The sequence below is a fragment of the Nilaparvata lugens genome, chromosome 4, assembly GCF_014356525.2.
Source record: "Nilaparvata lugens isolate BPH chromosome 4, ASM1435652v1, whole genome shotgun sequence".
Classification (NCBI taxonomy): domain Eukaryota; kingdom Metazoa; phylum Arthropoda; class Insecta; order Hemiptera; family Delphacidae; genus Nilaparvata; species Nilaparvata lugens.
The window spans coordinates 72,164,139-72,183,385 of record NC_052507.1 but is presented as its reverse complement, the minus strand read 5'-3'; the positions used below and the strand labels follow the sequence as shown (position 1 = coordinate 72,183,385).

The following is a 19,247-nucleotide window of genomic DNA, read 5'->3' as shown; positions in this document are numbered from 1 at the left end:
CCAGCTCATACTAGGCTTATTAAAATACTTATGTTTAATTTCATTAGTGATATAAGTGTTGCAATGTAATTTTTGAAATTCAAGTGTAAAATGACACATTTTTAGGCCACTCTTTATTGACCACATTTTAGAGGCGAAAAAATATGGTTTGACTCAAGAATATTGACTAAAAATAAAAGGATTTTGAAGCCATTAGTAATGTTTTCGTATTAACATATCTTACCTGACCCTTTGACCATAAGAATTTGAACGTTGAAAGCTATTACCTTCTCATTTCATGTAAGGAAATACTTTTTGGCAAATGATTAAGTAAGTTATTAAAAATAAACCTGTATGTACATTTCCAATTATTCTACCTTATAATAAGTTTCTATAATGCATTACTTATTATTCCTTATAATGAAGGGTCTAAAGAATTTAAAGGGTAACAGTTCAAAACAAATAAATAAGTTGAATATTTCAAAGGTCAGTGAAAATGTAACAAAACGTATTCAAAAGAAACTTAAATGTTACAACCTTCTTTAATAGTACATAATGAATAAGCTATGAATGAAATAATAGCTATGAATAAGTTATTTGGTGGCCCAATTTGACAAACACATTTGTCTTACAACAAAACAAATTACCCATTTTATTTAGTGTAAATTGCATACCCAAGGGGGGGCTATAGCCCGTCTGGGGATAGACGGAGCTTTCCGATTTTTCGGGAACCATCTATAAGTTGTAGGGCCACTCATCTCTCAGTATCAACATCCATCTCATTACCCATCACGCACAAGCCGGGTGTTCAAATTTAATGGGCTTCAGCCTCAGAAAAATTAATTAATAAACAAACAGATAAACAACGATTGAATTAAATAAATAATGTTTTCAATTATTAGGAAAATATTATTGAGTGGATGAGGGAAGACGGAATCGGTATGTAAATGAGGGTTTTCTATAAAAAACAAAACTTTAGCAGAAAAGTTGAAGTGAGGGAGTCAAGGAACCTCTGGTTCTGAATATAAACACAGGATATTCAAAATATGTATTATTTATTTCTACTCAACACACAAATAAGATACATAATTAATAATAATAATGAGAACAACGCTGATTTAAAGTATGAAACTCAGTGTTTCAGCTAGGTACCGTAAATATGTGCTTGAAAATAATTGCAAGAATCAAATGCTTAGTGATAAAATAACGAGAGATTGATGATTGATACTATAGAAAATTTATAGTAGATTTTGAGAAGTACTTGAAAAGCTAACTCTGAATTTCTGAATAGATACTCTTAATAGGATTATTCCGTTAAGAGTTAAGATAAGATTTTGAAGTTGTTATTAATAATGCCCAAGGTAATATTTGATAAAGTCTTATCATATGAATGAATTATTTATTTTCATTTTAAAGAAGAATGAAGAAAACAGTGTGAAAAATCTGTTTGAAAAAGATTTCAAGCTTACAATGATTCGAGATTAAGTTTAGTTTTGTTCTTATGTATTTCGTACAACTTGAACACAAACCTTTTTTAATTCTAAATTTATTATTATATAAATACTAAGGCCCGGTTGCACAAAAGCCAGTTAAATTTTAACCGTGATTAATTTCACGAAAACCAATCAAAGAAGGCCTTTTTGATATGACGGCTTCTCTGATTGGTTCTCGTGGAATTAAACACGATTAAAATTTTACCGGCTTTTGTGCAACCGGCATTAACATTAATATTTTGATTTTGCACAAACACAAGGAAAATTGGGTTTATTATTTAATTACTATTTACTATCAATCCACATATTTTGGTCACTTTTCATGAAATATTAAAAGTAGTTTCCGGTACCTCTAAGTAGAGTATTTTTATGCTTAAAGTAATCAATCACTATAGTGAGGTCCACGTTATAATGGCAGGGGATAAAAATAAAAGAATATCGATGCCGATTCTCTGTATTAATTTATTATATTTCTACACTGTCAAAAACATAATTGGCATCGTTGTGGACCTAGAAAAGGATATTACCACCGGTTTAGTTAAATGATAGACAAGGTTAGCAAAGCCAAAGTTGATCAATTACTGTCATTATAACGTGGACCTCACTATAGTAATAATCATTAAGTAGAATAGAAGAAAACCAATAGTTATTACAATGTTACAAATTTTCACTACACAGTGAAAATTTATAAAATTATATACAATCAAGAAAATTCAATGAATACAATATTCAACAAAGTTTAAGACATAATAACTGTCAGGGCAAGACTTAAATAACTAAAAATAAGTAGGAATACACTAGAGAAAACGCTTATCAAGTCTTGTAGGAATTTTTTAATGCACTTTAAATGCTTAGAAAAATTATATCAATCATATTTAATAGAGATCTTGTGTTGAAACTGAAAGATTTGAAACTGAAATTCATTTTATAATAAAACATTGTTGTTTAGATGAATATCTCATTTCTGTAACAAGCAGGTGAGCAAAAAACTGAGAAAGGTTACAGTAAGTAGTAATGAGCATTCAAAAGAGCACCTAACTTTTCAGATGAATCAGCTCGTTTAAAAATACATAATTCAAATTTTCAAATTCAAATTCAAATTTATTTATTCAAGTAAGTCACAATACATTCTGGTCTATACACGAATCCACAATAAATTACAGTACAACAGCTAATTATGCAACAAATTTCACATATAATGGAAACTTATTAATTACAATGAAGATTGAATGGAACATTAGAATATTGATAATATAGTATTGTAATGTAACTACATAAATCAGCGGTGTTTCAACAATGAATAAATGATAACTTCAATGAATAAATAATTGATTGAAAGAATGTTTTATGAAAGAGATGAAATGAATATGAAATTAAATTAGACAAAAACGAATATAAGTTCACAATTTAGTTAATATTTTATATCCAAAGAAACTAGATAATAGCCTATATATTACGTCAACATACTATATTTCTAAATTAACTATTCGTATATAGGAAAAGGAATTATTACATGCATAGTATCTACTAAACATGACATTCTTGAAGAATATAAGACAATGATATCGAAATTATAAGCTGTTTTTATGGTAAGGTGAATTGCCTTTTGGGCTTGCCTCGAATACTTGATAACTTTTATGTAATAACAATACCATGACGTTATGTTGATTTTCTAATAACACTTCACCACTTTTCCATTTTCCAGTGATAATAGATGAGAAAATCACATATAGAAGTAACCTATTGTAGTAATGAACTCCTAATTGAAATGCAATTAAGCATGGAAATGTGTATTGAGCCTCTTAAAACAGTATCTTTTAAATTATAATGCAGTAAGTAAATGCAAAGAAAACATCAAAACAAAGTGGTAAAGTTACATAGCATATAACTTATGTAATATCCAAGTAGTATATAAGTTCATAATAGAAGTAGTAAGTAGCATAAGTCTATGGGAGTCCTCCCTTTTTCCCTCATAAAACGAGAAGAACATTCTCAAATTAATGATGAAGCTTTGGTCTAATACATTATTTTTGTCACAGCCTTATAATCAAACTTTTGAATATTAATACAGGAAATATTCCCATATAACAATCAATAAAATGTTCCAATACAATATGAATTGATTTCTAGCTAAACACACATAGACCCAATTTCTAGGACACTTATCAAATCTAATTAACCATTGAACGTTTAATGATTCATTAGATTTAATAGGTGTTCTAGGAACCGGGCCATAGAGACACAGACAATGATGAGATGAATTGAATATCCTATTTGACCTAGAGTTTTTGAGAATTGGTGTTTAAAAAATAAATACGTTGAAAAATATTTCTCCACAAATATGAATAAATTTCTATTACAGTATAACCTAAAATATAGGTACAACTATTATAAATATTGGTGAGTGATTGTACAGTAGATAAACGTTTATTGCAAGTTATAGACATAACTGAGCTAACAGTAGGATTTCAATCACAGATTTATAGATTTTTTTCTAGTATTGGTGCATATTTGTTGATGTCAGTGCTAATTTTCTCTAATAAGGTAAATGATAATAAAATAGCTTGCAATATATTATAATTTTCAATATTTTTCTAGTATATTATATCTATTAATTACTAACACAAACACAAATAAATACATTGATTGTAGAAGAAAGAATAGAGAAAAATTGTTTTTTCCCTCTTTCTTATAAATAACTAAATTTGGATCGTGTTTGTCAAGGCTTTTCATAAGCATTCTCTGAAATATTAACAATTGATTCAAAACAAACTTTTCACAATTGATTCAAATAAAATATTCGTTAACCAGAATCTATTCTTGACTATTTATTTGGAGCTTTAATTTTGAAGATTAATTGAAGTCAAAAATCAATTTTGGATTGTTTCAGAGCATACACTTTTTTGGCAATGAATTGATTGAAAGTAGTAGAGATCTATTTTATGACGATCAATTAAGAACTTACAACTTTTCACGATTGATTTTAATCATATATCTATTTACGAGTTTTTAGAACTTGAATTTTTTTCATCCAAGTCATTAGAACTTGGATCGATCCAAGTCATCAGAGACCCATCTTTTAACAATTGATTTAGAACTAACAAAACCTCTCAGGGATGGATTCAAACCGAATCTATTACTTCATATTTCATTCAAATTAAACATATATTTCTGACAGTAAGTTTACAACTCGCAATCGATCCAAACCAAATATACAAGTCATCAAAGACCCATCTTTTAACAATTGATTTAGAACTAACAAAACCTTTCAGGGATGGATTGAAACCAAATCTATTACTTTAATATTTCATTCAAATTAAACATATATTTCTTACAACTAGTTTACAACTCGCAATCGATCCAAATCAAATATAATTGATCTTTTGACAGTTAAATTACAACCCACTTTTTTGACAATCAATCAACCTACTCGAGTTTCCAGGCAGGAATGACGACTAATTTCGACAATTCAAACCTCGTATCTGACAATCGTAACTGACTTTTTGGACGATCGATCGACCTATTCGAATTTTCAAACGGGAATGACACAGGATGTTCTTGACAATTCAAACCTCGTTTTTTAAATCACTTTTTTGACGACCGTTCTCCCTACTCGAGTTTACAGAAGTAATGATACCGAATATATTTGAGTTTGAACTATGGAATAGGAACTACCTCGATTGTTTAAACTCGTTTTTGACTATTTTTTAATCACTTTCTCAATCCATCGACCTACTTGAGTTTGCAGACAGGAATAACACCGATTATTTTTGACACTTTAAACCATGGAGGTAGGAACTGCCTGCTATAGTGAGGTCCATGTTATAATGACAGTGTACGATTGACAATACTGTTGCTGTCCTTTTCTATCACATAACAAAACAGATAGCGCTATCTCTCTCTAGCTTTGCGATGTTGTCAGTTTGCCAGAATATTTTATTTTTACTTTTGACAGTGACTGTACAAAAGTAAACAATTCAATATCGGTCGCCATTTTGTTCTTAATTCTATCGAAATACTTGAGTACACAAATCGTGTAATTGATTTAAAATGTATTTTTGAAACAATGAAATAATATTTAGACATTACCGTATGAGAAACACAAATTAAAATACCTGAAATGACATTTTAAAAGTTTATAACTAACCATCCTCCTAGACTTCATCCATGCTTCAGTTAGCCTACACGTATAGGTTAGACCTACCCTTCCGGTATAAATAATATTGAAAGGTTATTTCAGAAATTATTTACATTGAAATTACTTATTTAAAATGGGATTTCTATTATTTTTAAAAGAAATTGGAATAGAATACCTACCAAATAACTTAATTTCTGTTGTTTTGAAATTCAGATTGTTGTATCACAGCTTTTTAAATTAGCCGCCATTTCAGGTTTGTATAAAAATGAAAATCTGATGTCAGTTATGAAAGAAAATTTTCGAATCAAATTATGGAAAAAAATTCTTGATTAATTTGACATTAAATTGATTATTTTATCAAGGAAATGATAATTATTATTAGATCAAATTTAATGGGATAAATTGATTAACAGCTGTGTACACTCAGTGGCAAAATGGAGAGACTTGGCAACGTTTTTCTACTATCTTTCTTCACTGCCATTATAACGTAGACCTCACTATACCTCCATTGTTTAATCCTCGTTTTTGACAATTTCTAAATCACTTTTTAGACGATTGATCGACCTACTCGAGTTTGCAGACGAGAATGACACCGACTATTTTTAACAGTTTAAACTATAGAAATATGAACTACTTCCAACCTTCATGGTTTAATCCTCATTTTTGACAATTTCTGAATCACTTTTTAGACGATCGATCGACCTACTCGAGTTTGCAGACGGGAATGACACCTACAACCATGGTTTCAACCTCGTTTTATGCCATTTCTAAATCACTTTTTAGACGATCGATCGACCTACTTGATTTAGCAGACAGGAATAACAAAGACTATTTTTTACGACTATTCGAGCTTGCAGACGGGAATGACGCCGACGCCGACGCCACCCTCGTGGGCGCACATGGAGGCGACGAACGACCAGGAGTCGGTGTTGGGGTCGTACACCTCGACTGTGGCCAAGTTTGTGACACCGTCGTAGCCTCCAATCGCCCACAGCTTGCCCATGTTGGCAGCCAGCGCAACCCTACTGCGCATCACGTTCATCGGCGACACGAACTTCCATCTGAAATCACACAACGATTTAGGAAAAAATCGATACTATCAAAATCGGTTTATTAAAATCGATACTATCAAAATCTATAACATATTAAAATCGATATCTTTATAACTAATACTGTAATGGGGGAAAAGTTGACTGTGCTTTCCCTCAGTGACTTTACAACAACACCAACGTTAGTAGACAGACTAACTTGTGTCTTACTAACTTTGCAACGACACGGTGTCGTCCTGATGTCGTGTGAGTGTAATTGAACAGCTTTCACATATCAGGAGAGCCTCAGATCTGCGAGATTTCAATTTTTCAAGTGTATGAACATGACCTAAAAGGCTCAGTTCAATTAGGTTTTGATGGTGGAAGGGAAGGTTAGCGAGGTTAGGTTTTGGTTTTAAATGGGATTATGTTAATATTATCTGAAATGTGGTGATAATTTTATATAACAAACACAAATAACAAAAAAATCAAATACGCGCACATTATTATACAAAATACGCATGATATCCAACATATTGTTCAAAAGTATCAGATGGAAGTAGAACTCCTCACACTAGCGATTATTCACTGTCGATCATCTTTATTATTTCTCTAGCATTGTCTCTTTTTGATCACAGCGTTGTCATTTTGTTAGATAAATTTTTGCTGTTATTATTTCTCAACTCGTTTTATCAATTCAATCTATCTTGTTTTTTTTATTGTCCAATAGTTATAGCACATTATGAAAGTAGACCACAAAATTAGTTAGTTATAGACAGTATCGTCTCATCAAATCACCCTCGCATTTCACATTACCCACGAACATTGTGAAAATACTTGAGGACTGAACATTTTGTGAATTGAAGAACTTACAAGACTTAACCTATTTCAGACTATGTGTTATCTAAATTTGGGAGAGGAATAGCACAAGTTTACCTTATTTTTCCTCTCCCTATCATTTTGATAATCTTATTGTATAAATGAATGAATGAATGAACAAGCAAAATGTTCATGTGGGCATCATCAGCAATTGAAAAAGAAAATGTATCTTTGAAATTATAGTTGAAAGTATCTTACACAGAGATATCTTTGAAAGTATCTTTTCCACTAGTGTCAGACGACTTTCACTCTGTCACCAGAAGTTAATTCAAGACTATTTTTTCAGTTCGAGGTTGGGTAACAACTATTTTTTGTGTTCCAGTAGCAAGTTGTAGCAAGCAACTACTACACTGCAATTGGAAACAGATATGGCAGACGAAACAACCTGAATACAAATTGTTGTGGAGCACTCCACTCACTTGTCAGTGATGGGATCGTACATCTCGACAGTCTGAAGGAAGGTGGCCCCGTCGTAGCCTCCGCAGACATACAGCTTACTGTTGAGGGTAGCCACGCCCAGTCGACATCTCTTGGTCATCATTGGTGTCACCGATGACCATTGGCCTGTTGAGGGATCGTATCTTTCCACCTGAAACAACAAAAATATCATTTGAATATTGTTATATCTAATCAAGTATTTTATTTTACAAAAATGAAATTAAATGAAAATGAAAAAAAAATCTTTATTAGGCGGAGTTAGGACTTCTAAGTCCTCTCTACCACTCAACCTCGACATCTCAAAATCTTGCGAGTGCAACAGGCATAACAGCCCAAACATGAATACAGGATATACATCATAACAATTATTACAAAAAATATATATAAATATATATATATATATATATATATATATATATATATATATATATATATATATATATAAATACTAGAAAAGAGAATGATTAAGATAGTACATGTGAAAAACTAGAAAAAAGTTTTATAGCTACTTGGAGAAAGTATTATTTCAGTAAACTAGGATAATGAGTAGCTAAGATCACTGTATTTTACAATTATTAAACAGTATCAGAAAGTTCAAGTCAATAGATGTTACAAAATATAAAGTTTTTGAAACAATAAACACTGCTGAATAGTTTCAGTGGGTAAGAAAATTTCAAAAGTACAGAAATTGAAGAGGCTGTCCATAATAATGAATATAATAATCACGTTTCCTTTAATTTTGATATATATTAATTTGGCAATAAACTAATTAATAGTAGGTCTACTATTTATTTAGACAAAATTTAGAACTGGGAAAGTTTTCGGCAATTGTATGTTTCTTCTTTTCTAAATATTTTAGAACCTCAAATAGAGTAGTGAAGAAATATAAACAACAAAAAATCGATGATCAAATCTGAATCGATGATACAAAAACCTAACCTCAAAAAATGTTATCCAAAGCATTCCGCTGTGATGACACAACAAGTAAATCTGTTGATAGAGTATAAATAATATTAATTTTGACAAGACAATAATAGTATGTAGCAAGACAAGGCTATAGTACGTAGTGAGTAGGTTTGTAGCAAGTATTTAGCAGTTAATTCAAGTTTCATTTCTCTCTCATTTCATCAGCTACTCAGTCTCAAGTTTCATTTTCAGCTATTCATCATCTCTCCATCTCTTCATGAAATCATCATAAATAGAAATGTAAGTACTGTATTATCATTCATCTCCACATCATCACCTAGGCTTAAAATACTTGTAAAAAGTTGCCTTCGTAAATAAATGAATGCATAACGACATGTGTGTTCATACATGTCACCTATCGTTAGTGGCTAGCCTTATTTGATTCGATAAACTTACCGAGTCGGCTCATCATCATGTACTGTCATTAGTGGCCAGCCTTATGTGATTTGATCACATAAATCATCATTTATGTTTAAGTTGAATTGAATCACATCTTTTGGTACTCGTTGCTAGTAGCACTCAAACTTAGGTTTGGCTGGCAACGCCAATTATAAATTTAAGTTAAAATTTTTACTACAATTCTGTATAAGTATGAAGTATTTGTTTTATTTATGATTGTTAACTTCATGATATGCAAATAAATTATTTTGATTTTTATGATTTTGATTTTTTGACAAACTCACCGAGTCGAAAATGGAGAGTCCATCATGGCCTCCGAGGGCGTAGACATAGCCCTTGAACGCGATGACTCCGCCGGCGCTGCGGTGCTTCTGCATGCTGTTTATGATAGTCCACTCGTCGCGTTCCGGGTTGTAGCACTCCACTGTGTTCAGCGACGACACCCCGTCATAGCCGCCGCACACGTACAGTCTGTCGTTCAGTGCTGCCGCACCCACTGCGCTGCAAACCCAACAACAATGCCACTTTCACTAACAAGTCGAATTCATCTACTGCACGTCTATGGGATGCTTAAAATTTAAATTGGAAGTCTATTCAGCATAAAATTTCCAGACCCTAGCTGAACCTTTGAACCAAATTTGAACGTTTCCTATCAATTCGTTCTCAAAAAAGCTGAGAAAACGCTACAAAAGCGCCGACTGTGGGCGTACCTTTGGGCACCAGCTCAGTTCAAACCGAGATTCTGGTTTACAACTGGAATGTGACTATATTTCGCGTTAAACTAGATTAAAAGTGGATGGTGTATCTGAGCTTTAGCTAAACTTATTCACCAAATTTGAACATTTTCTGTTCATTCGATCTCGAAAAAAGGTGAGAAAACGCAGAAAGTGTTTCAAATATTTTCAAATGAGTTCTTAGTGCGCCTTTATAGCGAGATTCAAGTTATAAATTCAGCTCCTGATCCAGTGATTTATTTCACTGAATTTCGCTGAGTAAATTCAGTTCCTGATCCTGGTCCAGTAGATTTTCAGTTCTGTTTAGATCATGACTAGTAAATGATATGATATAATATAATATTCTCTGATTAGATTAATTTTTAGTATGGTTTAGATAAATAATCATGATCAGTATAATTTCTATTCACCTCCTCTTGCAGTGCATCGGCGACACTTTGCTCCATGTCTTCTTGATGGGGTCGAAAACCTCAACAGTCGACAGCCGTTCAGAGCCGTTGTAGCCTCCAAACGCGTACAGCCAGTTCTTGAGAACAGCCACGCCAACTCGACTGCGCAGCATACTCATCGCTTCAGCCAGCTGCCATCTGCCGGCAATCGGGTCAAACACCTCAACTGTGCTCAACGAGTCGCCTAGAAACAGGACAGCGGTTAGAAGGCGCTAGAAACAGTACAGCGGTCAGAAGGTCCTGGAAAGAGAACAAGGATCGGAAGGTCCTAGAGAGAGAGGCGATTACAAGGTCAATTTCAAGGGACCAGAAGGACCTAAAAGGAAAGATAATAGAAAAAGAGAAAAGCCTAGAAAGATATTTGATATTTATTCAATTTGTCTTACATTGCCAGGTCTGACAAGACCTATGGCAAACACTTCTAAATTCAATACAATACATAGTGAAAAATATTAGTGGAAATTAATACAATTGATGAAAAGAATCTAGGCTAATTTATTGGATGGGCAGAATTCACAGGGAAGTGGAAATTTGAAAGGTGCAAGTGGAAGGATATTAAGGCTTGGTGAGGGGTAGGGGTGTAGAATATGGAGGTTTATGGATTTAGAGGGACCCGGATTTTCGGTGGGGTTCTACCACTCTAGCACCTTGGGTTGTTTGCACGCTAGGCCTGCTATTCTAGACCGGCAGCACCACGGCCAAACTATTAATTAAATGAGATTGATGAAAAAATGGAGAAAATGGAGCAAATAGAAATAAATAAATTGAGTATAGAAAATAAGTAAAAGTATAAATATATTGTATTGACTATAAATTACTGTATGACGAAACTCTATGTTTGTAAAAGCACTTGAGTTAATAAAAATTATTTAAAAAAATGATAAAAATCTGCACTCCGCTGGTGTGAACTGAACAGAATGATAAACATTGAGAGATAGGGCTACTTCCAAAGATGTATTTCTAGCTAGGCTATTTGTGAAAAGCTGAAAAGACCTCAAGGTTGAGTATAATAAATTGAGTAAATAGAAATAAGAATGAGAATATCAATTTAAGTAAAATAATGATGAATGGAATGCAGAGAAATGAAATTAACATTAGAACAAACAGGACAATAGCTCAGTCATCATCCAGTAAATATTTAAACAGATTCCTTTTCAAATTCAAATTCAATTTTACAACTGGCCATGTCAACAGGTATTGAAAAATACATTAAATAAATAAATAGAATAACAGAAGCTTACAAAAATATTGCACGTCACATAAATTATATTATTATTATTATTACATAAATTACAATACATAAATTATTATTTGAAGGAAGCCAATGAATTGGATTGGATGAGGTGGTAGGGTAGGTAGTTCCATGCCCGGCAGGCGGATGTGAGGAAAGATGCGTTCAAAATAGCAGTTCGATGAAATGGTATTTGGAGTGTGAGGTGATGAGACCTAGTGCCACGAAAGAGAACCAAGCCATAAGGGAGTTTGCAGCACACCAGTTCCAGTCCAGTTCCAAGGTTGGTAGGTTAGCAAGCCGCTGATGAGAATATAGAAAGATACAGAGTATCCAGTTTTTAATACACTGTCGAAGATAATGGTCGTTTTCACACTTACCGTTTCCGGAACGGAACGACATGACAGGACAGGAAGCTTTCCGATTGGTTGATAAGGTTGACTTATTGAGAATCAGCCAATCAGAGAGCTTCCTGACCTGTCCTGTCGCTCACAATTTTAAAAGAATAGTTTTGTTTAGTTTAGTTTTATTCTAAGTCATTGACCAGCGCTGCTGGATAGACTGTGTCAGGGTTTATAAAACGTCACAAAAAAGTTTCAAAATGTCATCTCACTATCAAGAAATTCACTCAGGCTCCACCAAGAGAGATTTCAAAACTGCTCGGAATTGTCTATCACTTCCACTATCCCTCACCCACTCCGGTAGCCTATTGAACATCCTGAAAGCAATGTAAGGATAAAATCTCTGAGTCCTTGCTAAGCGGCATCTTGGCATGTTGATATGAATCTAGGAATTGTCCTATCACATAACTATTTGATGTCATATCTTCAGTCTGGGTCCTGTAGCTTTGCCTACCGTCGGAGGGCCACTAAACTACAATACTATCCGTTAAAAAACGTTTTTATTAAAATGTATCTTTCCATAAGCAACAGAAGCTCTTTTGTATCTTCTCAAAATCAACTTGTTACGTCCGAAAAGATACACAAGCAGCTTTTTGGAGTAACATCCTTCTAGCACAACACAGCCTATCAGCTGACATTCGTTCAACATGCTCTTCCCATTGTTGGTGATACGTTGCAACTCTCTCATTCATTGGTAGAGAGTTAGTGGGAAGGATATTTTGAATATTCTTTCCAAAGAATGGACATTGATATCTCCAAAGCTCCGCCCGCCAATTTATGCAGATGCATAACAATATTATCTATAGTTATTCCAAATTGCTTTTTTCATATCATATTTTCTTAGCCTATACTAGTAGTTCTGTGAACAGTAGACCTCACGCAGTATTCTCATCCACAAGTACCTGATTGAAACTATAGACCTTATGGAAATACAGCAATAGACTGGCTTCTCCATACATCTGTGTAATCACTTGTCAGCTGATTTATGATGAATAATTCTATAGTCTTGAGTTTTACTCTAATATTGGCGTATGAAGGAGGCTCCTTTTTCCTTTATATTATCCTTAAAATGCAAAATTTCCAAAAACCTTGTATATACGTCGTCGTGCAATTAAAAAAAGGAACATACCTGTCAAATTTCATGAAAATCTATCACCGCGTTTCGCCGTAAATGCGCAACATAAAAACATTTAAACATTTAAACATTTAAACATTTAAACATTTAAACATTTAAACATTTAAACATTTAACATTTAAACATTTAACATTTAAACATTTAAACAGGAGACACACAACATAGATGGATTAAAAACACTGAAAAACTTACATTATAATCGGAAATTTTCGAGGAACTATGTCCCTTTTCTCGACCGAGCAGAGAGTGTAATGTAAGTTTTTCAGTGTTTTTAATCTATCTATGTTGTGTGTCTCCTGTTTTAATTTATATTATAAAACTTTAAAGTGTTTTCTGTTATGTGCTACGAATGTAAGTAGGCTATATACTTATAGTATGTATAGTCTATCTAATGTAAATAGTTTATTGAGGCCTAGTTCACTTCTAATTTATTCAAAGTCCAAACTATGTATTATCATTGATGATTAACTTCACTTTATCTCCAAAATCGATATATGTGAAAGATTAAATATATGCTTCTTTTTCAGATACCATTTACAAACAAAATATTGAAGAGAATGTGCTCAAAGAAATGCATATGAATTCATTTTTGTTGACCAGGATGGAAAAATTTTTGGAACCCATAGATAGAATAAGTTAGTTAGGTAAGATCAAATTCCACACATTTTTTAAACTATATGTGGGCGATGTCATTTTATACAGTTTCCCATTTTTTCAAAAAGTTTATCCACGATGTTTTATTATTGATTTGATGTTAGATATTCAAATAGTAAGACATAAATATGGTATGTGACTAAAATAATTGAAAAACTGACTGAATTACAAAATCATTAATAGCTTACAGGAAATTTTAATATTTCGAAACTATGTGAAACCACATGAGATCAAGATGGACAGTTGAGAAGAGTGTTTAAAAACAATTTATTCACTTATCATTCAGGGAATAGAGCTGTTCATAATATTTGGGATTCCTTCCATAAAGAAATAATTTATGTAACAAAATCTAATAATGTGATAACATTTTAACATCAGATTATTGATTCAATGTTATCACATTATTAGATTTTGTTACATAAATTATTTCATTATGGAGGAAATCCCAAATATTATGAACAGCTCTATTCCCTGAATGATGAGTGAATACATTGTTTTTTAGACACTCTTCTCAACTGTTCATCTTGATCTTAAGTGAATGTTGAACTGTATAAATGACCATACATTAGTACTATGAATAGATGACTTCAAAAATTCAACCAGCAAGTGCTGATAAAAAACACTGAATAATAGCTTAAATGACAGTGATTCCACCTTTTAAAATCTATAATTGCATTCATGGATGAAATACCTGCATTGTTTTGAGAGAGATTTATGTATTTACAGTTTGGTATTCATTTTCAAATCATTTAGTTCTACTTATAATGTTGTAGATAATCATCATTTCAGATCAAGCAATTAATTGATTATATTCCCATTTGTTTCATTAAACTTGTTTATCTAAATATAGAACCAATAATTACTTTATGCAGTACATTTTTGAAGAGTCAAATAAACCAAACGGTCGAGAAGTAGGCCTACTGACCACAGAAATGAATGAATTGTTCATGGTATCCAAAAATATGTTGTTCACCAACTAGTTCTTTTGACCTTGGGACACACTGAATAATACCAATTCCTACATGGAGATTGATGCTAATAATAATTCAACTGATTGTTGGAATTTCTCATATAATATTACTTTTCATTATTGGGGGTTCCTTGCCAAGAAATATAATTGAAAACTTATACAGATTACAAAACAATCAATTTCAGAATTCACTTTGCAAAGTTTTTTATAATGAATAATAAATTATAACTTTTTGATTTCAGGCCTAGTGGTGTACCAGCCAGAAGTAGAGGATGACAAAGAAAATCAACTATGAATAATATTTCATGGATATAATTCATATATGATGTAGTAGCCTACAAAAGAAAGAGATGGACTAATCTAAGAAATATATTAATTTTTTCAGTAAATCTTGATGTGTTTATTTCATGTTATTCATAATAATATCCTCTTTGGGGGGGGGGGGTTGGGCGATCGCTCCTGCTAACTGCTTCAATTCAGGTAGTTTAATAAAACAGCAAGTGACATGAAGCTAATAAAATAAGTTTTGATGGTTTATACTTGAGGGATTTTTAAAACTATATTCAACCCAACAGCATCGAACTCTTATTAACAACTTTATTGGTTCTGTATGGCTTCTGCTTCTTTTGGAAATAATAGTATTATTCAACATTGCTGACTGGCAAATGCTATAGGTAACATGTAAAATAATAGACTTGAATTTTATATAAAATAGGGTAAGCTATCACAATTATGTATTGCATTAAGAATTAAATAATAGTACTTATGCACTGCATTGAATGGGTAATAATTCTTTGAATATGAAAAATAACTCAAGCAAAAGTTGAAAATATTATGTTCCAAGCCACATCAAATATAATTACTTTTAATTCTACCTTCTAGACTATATTCCCAAGGTTTTGATTAAAATTGATAAGCTTTCAGAACATTATAGTAAATAAGGAGTTTGAATGGCTACTCTAATTCTAATGAATATCTAATAAAGTATTCATTTTAATAGGGCAACTTTAATGTTCAATTATGAAAAATAACTAGTAGGCCTACCCTAATATATTCAAAATAAGCATGACCAGTTTCTAATTATGTCATTGTCAAGAGAGTCCTTATTGAAAATGTCGAAACTAATCATGTTTCATTTTGGAATATCACAAGGGTACTAGTTACCTTCTATAATCAATAGATATTTATCCATTTTAAAATAGGCTATGTGTTATTCAAAGTACCATAAGAGAACCTGTTTATTCTAGCAAGATATAGTTATCTCAACAATAATTATTAGAATTAGTTCGCCTGTTTGAATACACTTTTTACATTATGTGTTACAGTAATCTATAATAATAATTTTTAATATTCGTATAGCTTTTACTGGTGAGGAGTCCCCAATTGAACCTTGCCTGAGAAGGCATATTGATTTAGGCAGTCAATGGGCCTCACGATTCTTATTTAAGTATATCAGCCGGGACCGTACCTATCCAAAAAGGGGGACTGCTAAAATAAAATTGCCTAAGAAACGTTTACAACATTTATTTCTCTTGGTGTAATATAACCCGTTGATTCCAAAAATGCCAAAAGTAAAACACTTATTTATTAATTTGATTTTTTTTCGATAGAGCTTCAATAGGCCTTTGAAGTTGAATACGGTACTCATACAAGTAGGTAGGCCTACCTATAGACGATGTGATTCAAAGAACATGCATTGACTCTGAAGGCAATTGATTCTAATTAATAAAATAATAATAATATCTTATTAATAATGGAATGCTTCTAGTTAATAAAATAATATCTTATTAATAATGAAATACAATCAGTTACTTCAAATAATTTACCCCTACAAATTTCAAGCATAGGAAATGGAAAGTTAACTCATTGATTGACATGCCTATAAAGCATAAAATTTAGCATAATTGAAGTAACTAATAATTGTGGAAAAGTTATCTGAGTTATAAAAAGCAATTAATTCACTATAATGAATCAAATATCCAATAATCATTTTAGAATTACCTTTTGAACAACCCACAAAGTTCATTACCCATAACACATAAAGCAAAATTCATGTCAAAGAACTAGTTCTTTGAGTGTTAAGGACTCGCCACACCAAGCTCGCCAGTACCGCCGAGGTAGTACCGCTGGTGGTAGTTTTCTCGGCTGAGCACGCCACACCGAAAAACGTCTGCTAGCGGTAGTCTCCGAGTAGTGAGTCTAGTAGTGGGGGGTGAGACGTACTAGTTGCGTTGTGTTGCAAGGAGGAGAGGTGCGCATGCGCTACCTCTTCGAATCGCCTGCCATGTATTCAGGTTGAGCGCGCCACACTGACCTCGCTTTGTCCGCCGTACTACCTCTCAGCGAACTTTTGTTGAATCGCCTAGCAGGCGGTCATAGGTGGTAGTGCGCCGTACTACCGCCGCGGTAGCGAGCTCGGTGTGGCGCGCTCAACCTGAATACATGGCTAGCGATTTTTAAAACTTCGCTACCGCCGCGGTAGCGAGCTTGGTGTGGCGTGCCCTTTACTGTTTCTGCCCGCTTGGGTGCGCTGCAATCGATTCTGCTTCTGCCCGTTACGAAAACACAGCTTTAGTGGGAAGGATATTTTGAAAATTCTTTCCAAAAAATAGACATTGATATGTCCAAAGCTCCGCCAATTTATGTAGATGCATAACAATATTATCTATAGTTATTCCAAATTGCTTTTTTCGTATCATATACAGTTCAATAATTATTTTTACTTTCCTTGCCCTATTACCATAGGTAAGGAAAGTATTGCTTTCCGAAAAAAATTAAGGTACCCCAATTACTAAATTTCCATACGTTTCAAGGTCCCTGAGTCCAAAAAGTGGTTTTTGGGTATGTATATGTATATATGTATATATATATCTTAATCTTATATCTTATATCTTATATCTTAATCTTAAAAATCTAAAATTATATATATATATATATATATATATATATATATATATATATATATATATATATATATATATGTGTGTGTGTGTGTGTGTGTGTGTGTGTGTGTGTGTTGTGTGTGTGTGTGTGTGTTGTGTGTGTGTGTGTGTGTGTGTGTGTGTGTGTGTGTGGTGTGTGTGTGTGTGTGTGTGTGTGTGTTGTGTGTGTGTGTGTGTGTGTTGTGTGTGTGTGTGTGTGTGTGTGTGTGTGTGTGTGTGTGTGTGTGGTGTGTGTGTGTGTGTGTGTGTGTGTGTGTGTGTGTGTGTGTGTGTGTGTGTGTGTGTGTGTGTGTGTGTGTGTGGTGTGTGTGTGTGTGTGTGTGTGTATGCATTTGTTGGTGGGTTGAATGAGCCACAAGCAAGGAATACAATTTTTGTAGGAATCATAGCAATTTACTAGATTTTAAAGAACTAGATGAAGTTAACTAATCGCAAACAAAACTAGCCCAAACGAAGTAAAATTCTATAACAGTAACACGCTTGAACTAGCATATTATTTAATTTCAAGGTAGATTTAGGCGGAAAATTGTATAAATTATGTGATGTAAGTTCTCTAAAATTAAATCCTAAATAAACGTGATGTAATGTGTTTATACAGTTTCTAGTTTTTACTGAAGGAAGGCATTTCAGTTTTGTTCGTCTGCTGTCTGTCAAATTTTGATCAGCTGTTAGTTATATTTATATGGAAATTATTCTTATCGATACTTGTGTCGATATCAAAAAGTCTTTTTAAATGTTTCTTTTTATGATTTAAGAACATTTTAATTCCAATTTCAAAAATTAGTGATTATCATCCATAAAATTTGGTTTGATCTTGAATGATTCTGAATTTTTTGCCAAGTAGAATATTAATATCTATACGATGCCGACCTCACGATGGGGCGATATGACAGGAGATGTTGGCTTCATCGACTTTCAGTATGGGGCGTGTCTATTCTATAGCTGGTCTACGCTCAAAACTATCGTAAATATCAAAGACGTTAAAGAAGTATTTTTAAGGTCTTTGGTAAATATTGTTGAGAACCTGTATGCCTTGAACTGTAGTCCACACGTTGATCCAGTCGCTGGCCCAGCCACAGTATACATACAGTATGGAAACTTGGCTAGTACCCTGACGCTAAAATCCGCCATCTTGTTAGGAAGCGCCGCATTGTAATAGCATTGATGGTAGGTTCGGATCACTTCAATGATCCGGATCAATTGATCTCGTTCACTGCTACGAGCCAATCAGAAGACCAGGATTGGAACTTCCCAAGGTCACGTGACGTGTTTAGTATTGGGGTCATGTAAAAAGCATTGGTTAGATAGGTGATTCATTACAAGTTTCCATTCTGTACCTATTCTGTGGCCCAGCCTGGTAAGCTTGGCCGCGTTGATCCAAGACCAGACTTCAATGTGATAATTTTAATAG

The 19,247-nt window shown here is 33.1% G+C and overlaps 1 protein-coding gene across 2 annotated transcripts in view; it reads right to left on the bottom strand.

Annotated features, from left to right (window-relative positions):
• Positions 1-1,017: 1,017 nt before the first annotated feature.
• LOC111064197 (kelch-like protein 18) overlaps positions 1,018-19,247 on the bottom strand; it is a 42,573-nt gene continuing 24,343 nt past the window's right edge. Inside the window, exons 7-10 of one of the 2 annotated variants that reach the window (XM_039426363.1) lie at positions 10,465-10,687; positions 9,605-9,821; positions 7,937-8,106; positions 1,018-6,671 (exon numbers count right to left, since the gene is read on the bottom strand). In XM_039426363.1, the coding sequence (XP_039282297.1) occupies positions 6,452-6,671; positions 7,937-8,106; positions 9,605-9,821; positions 10,465-10,687 (830 nt within the window). In that variant the 3' untranslated portion in view covers positions 1,018-6,451. The remainder of the gene's footprint in view (positions 6,672-7,936; positions 8,107-9,604; positions 9,822-10,464; positions 10,688-19,247) is intronic. The other variant, XM_039426362.1, reaches the window with a different exon arrangement.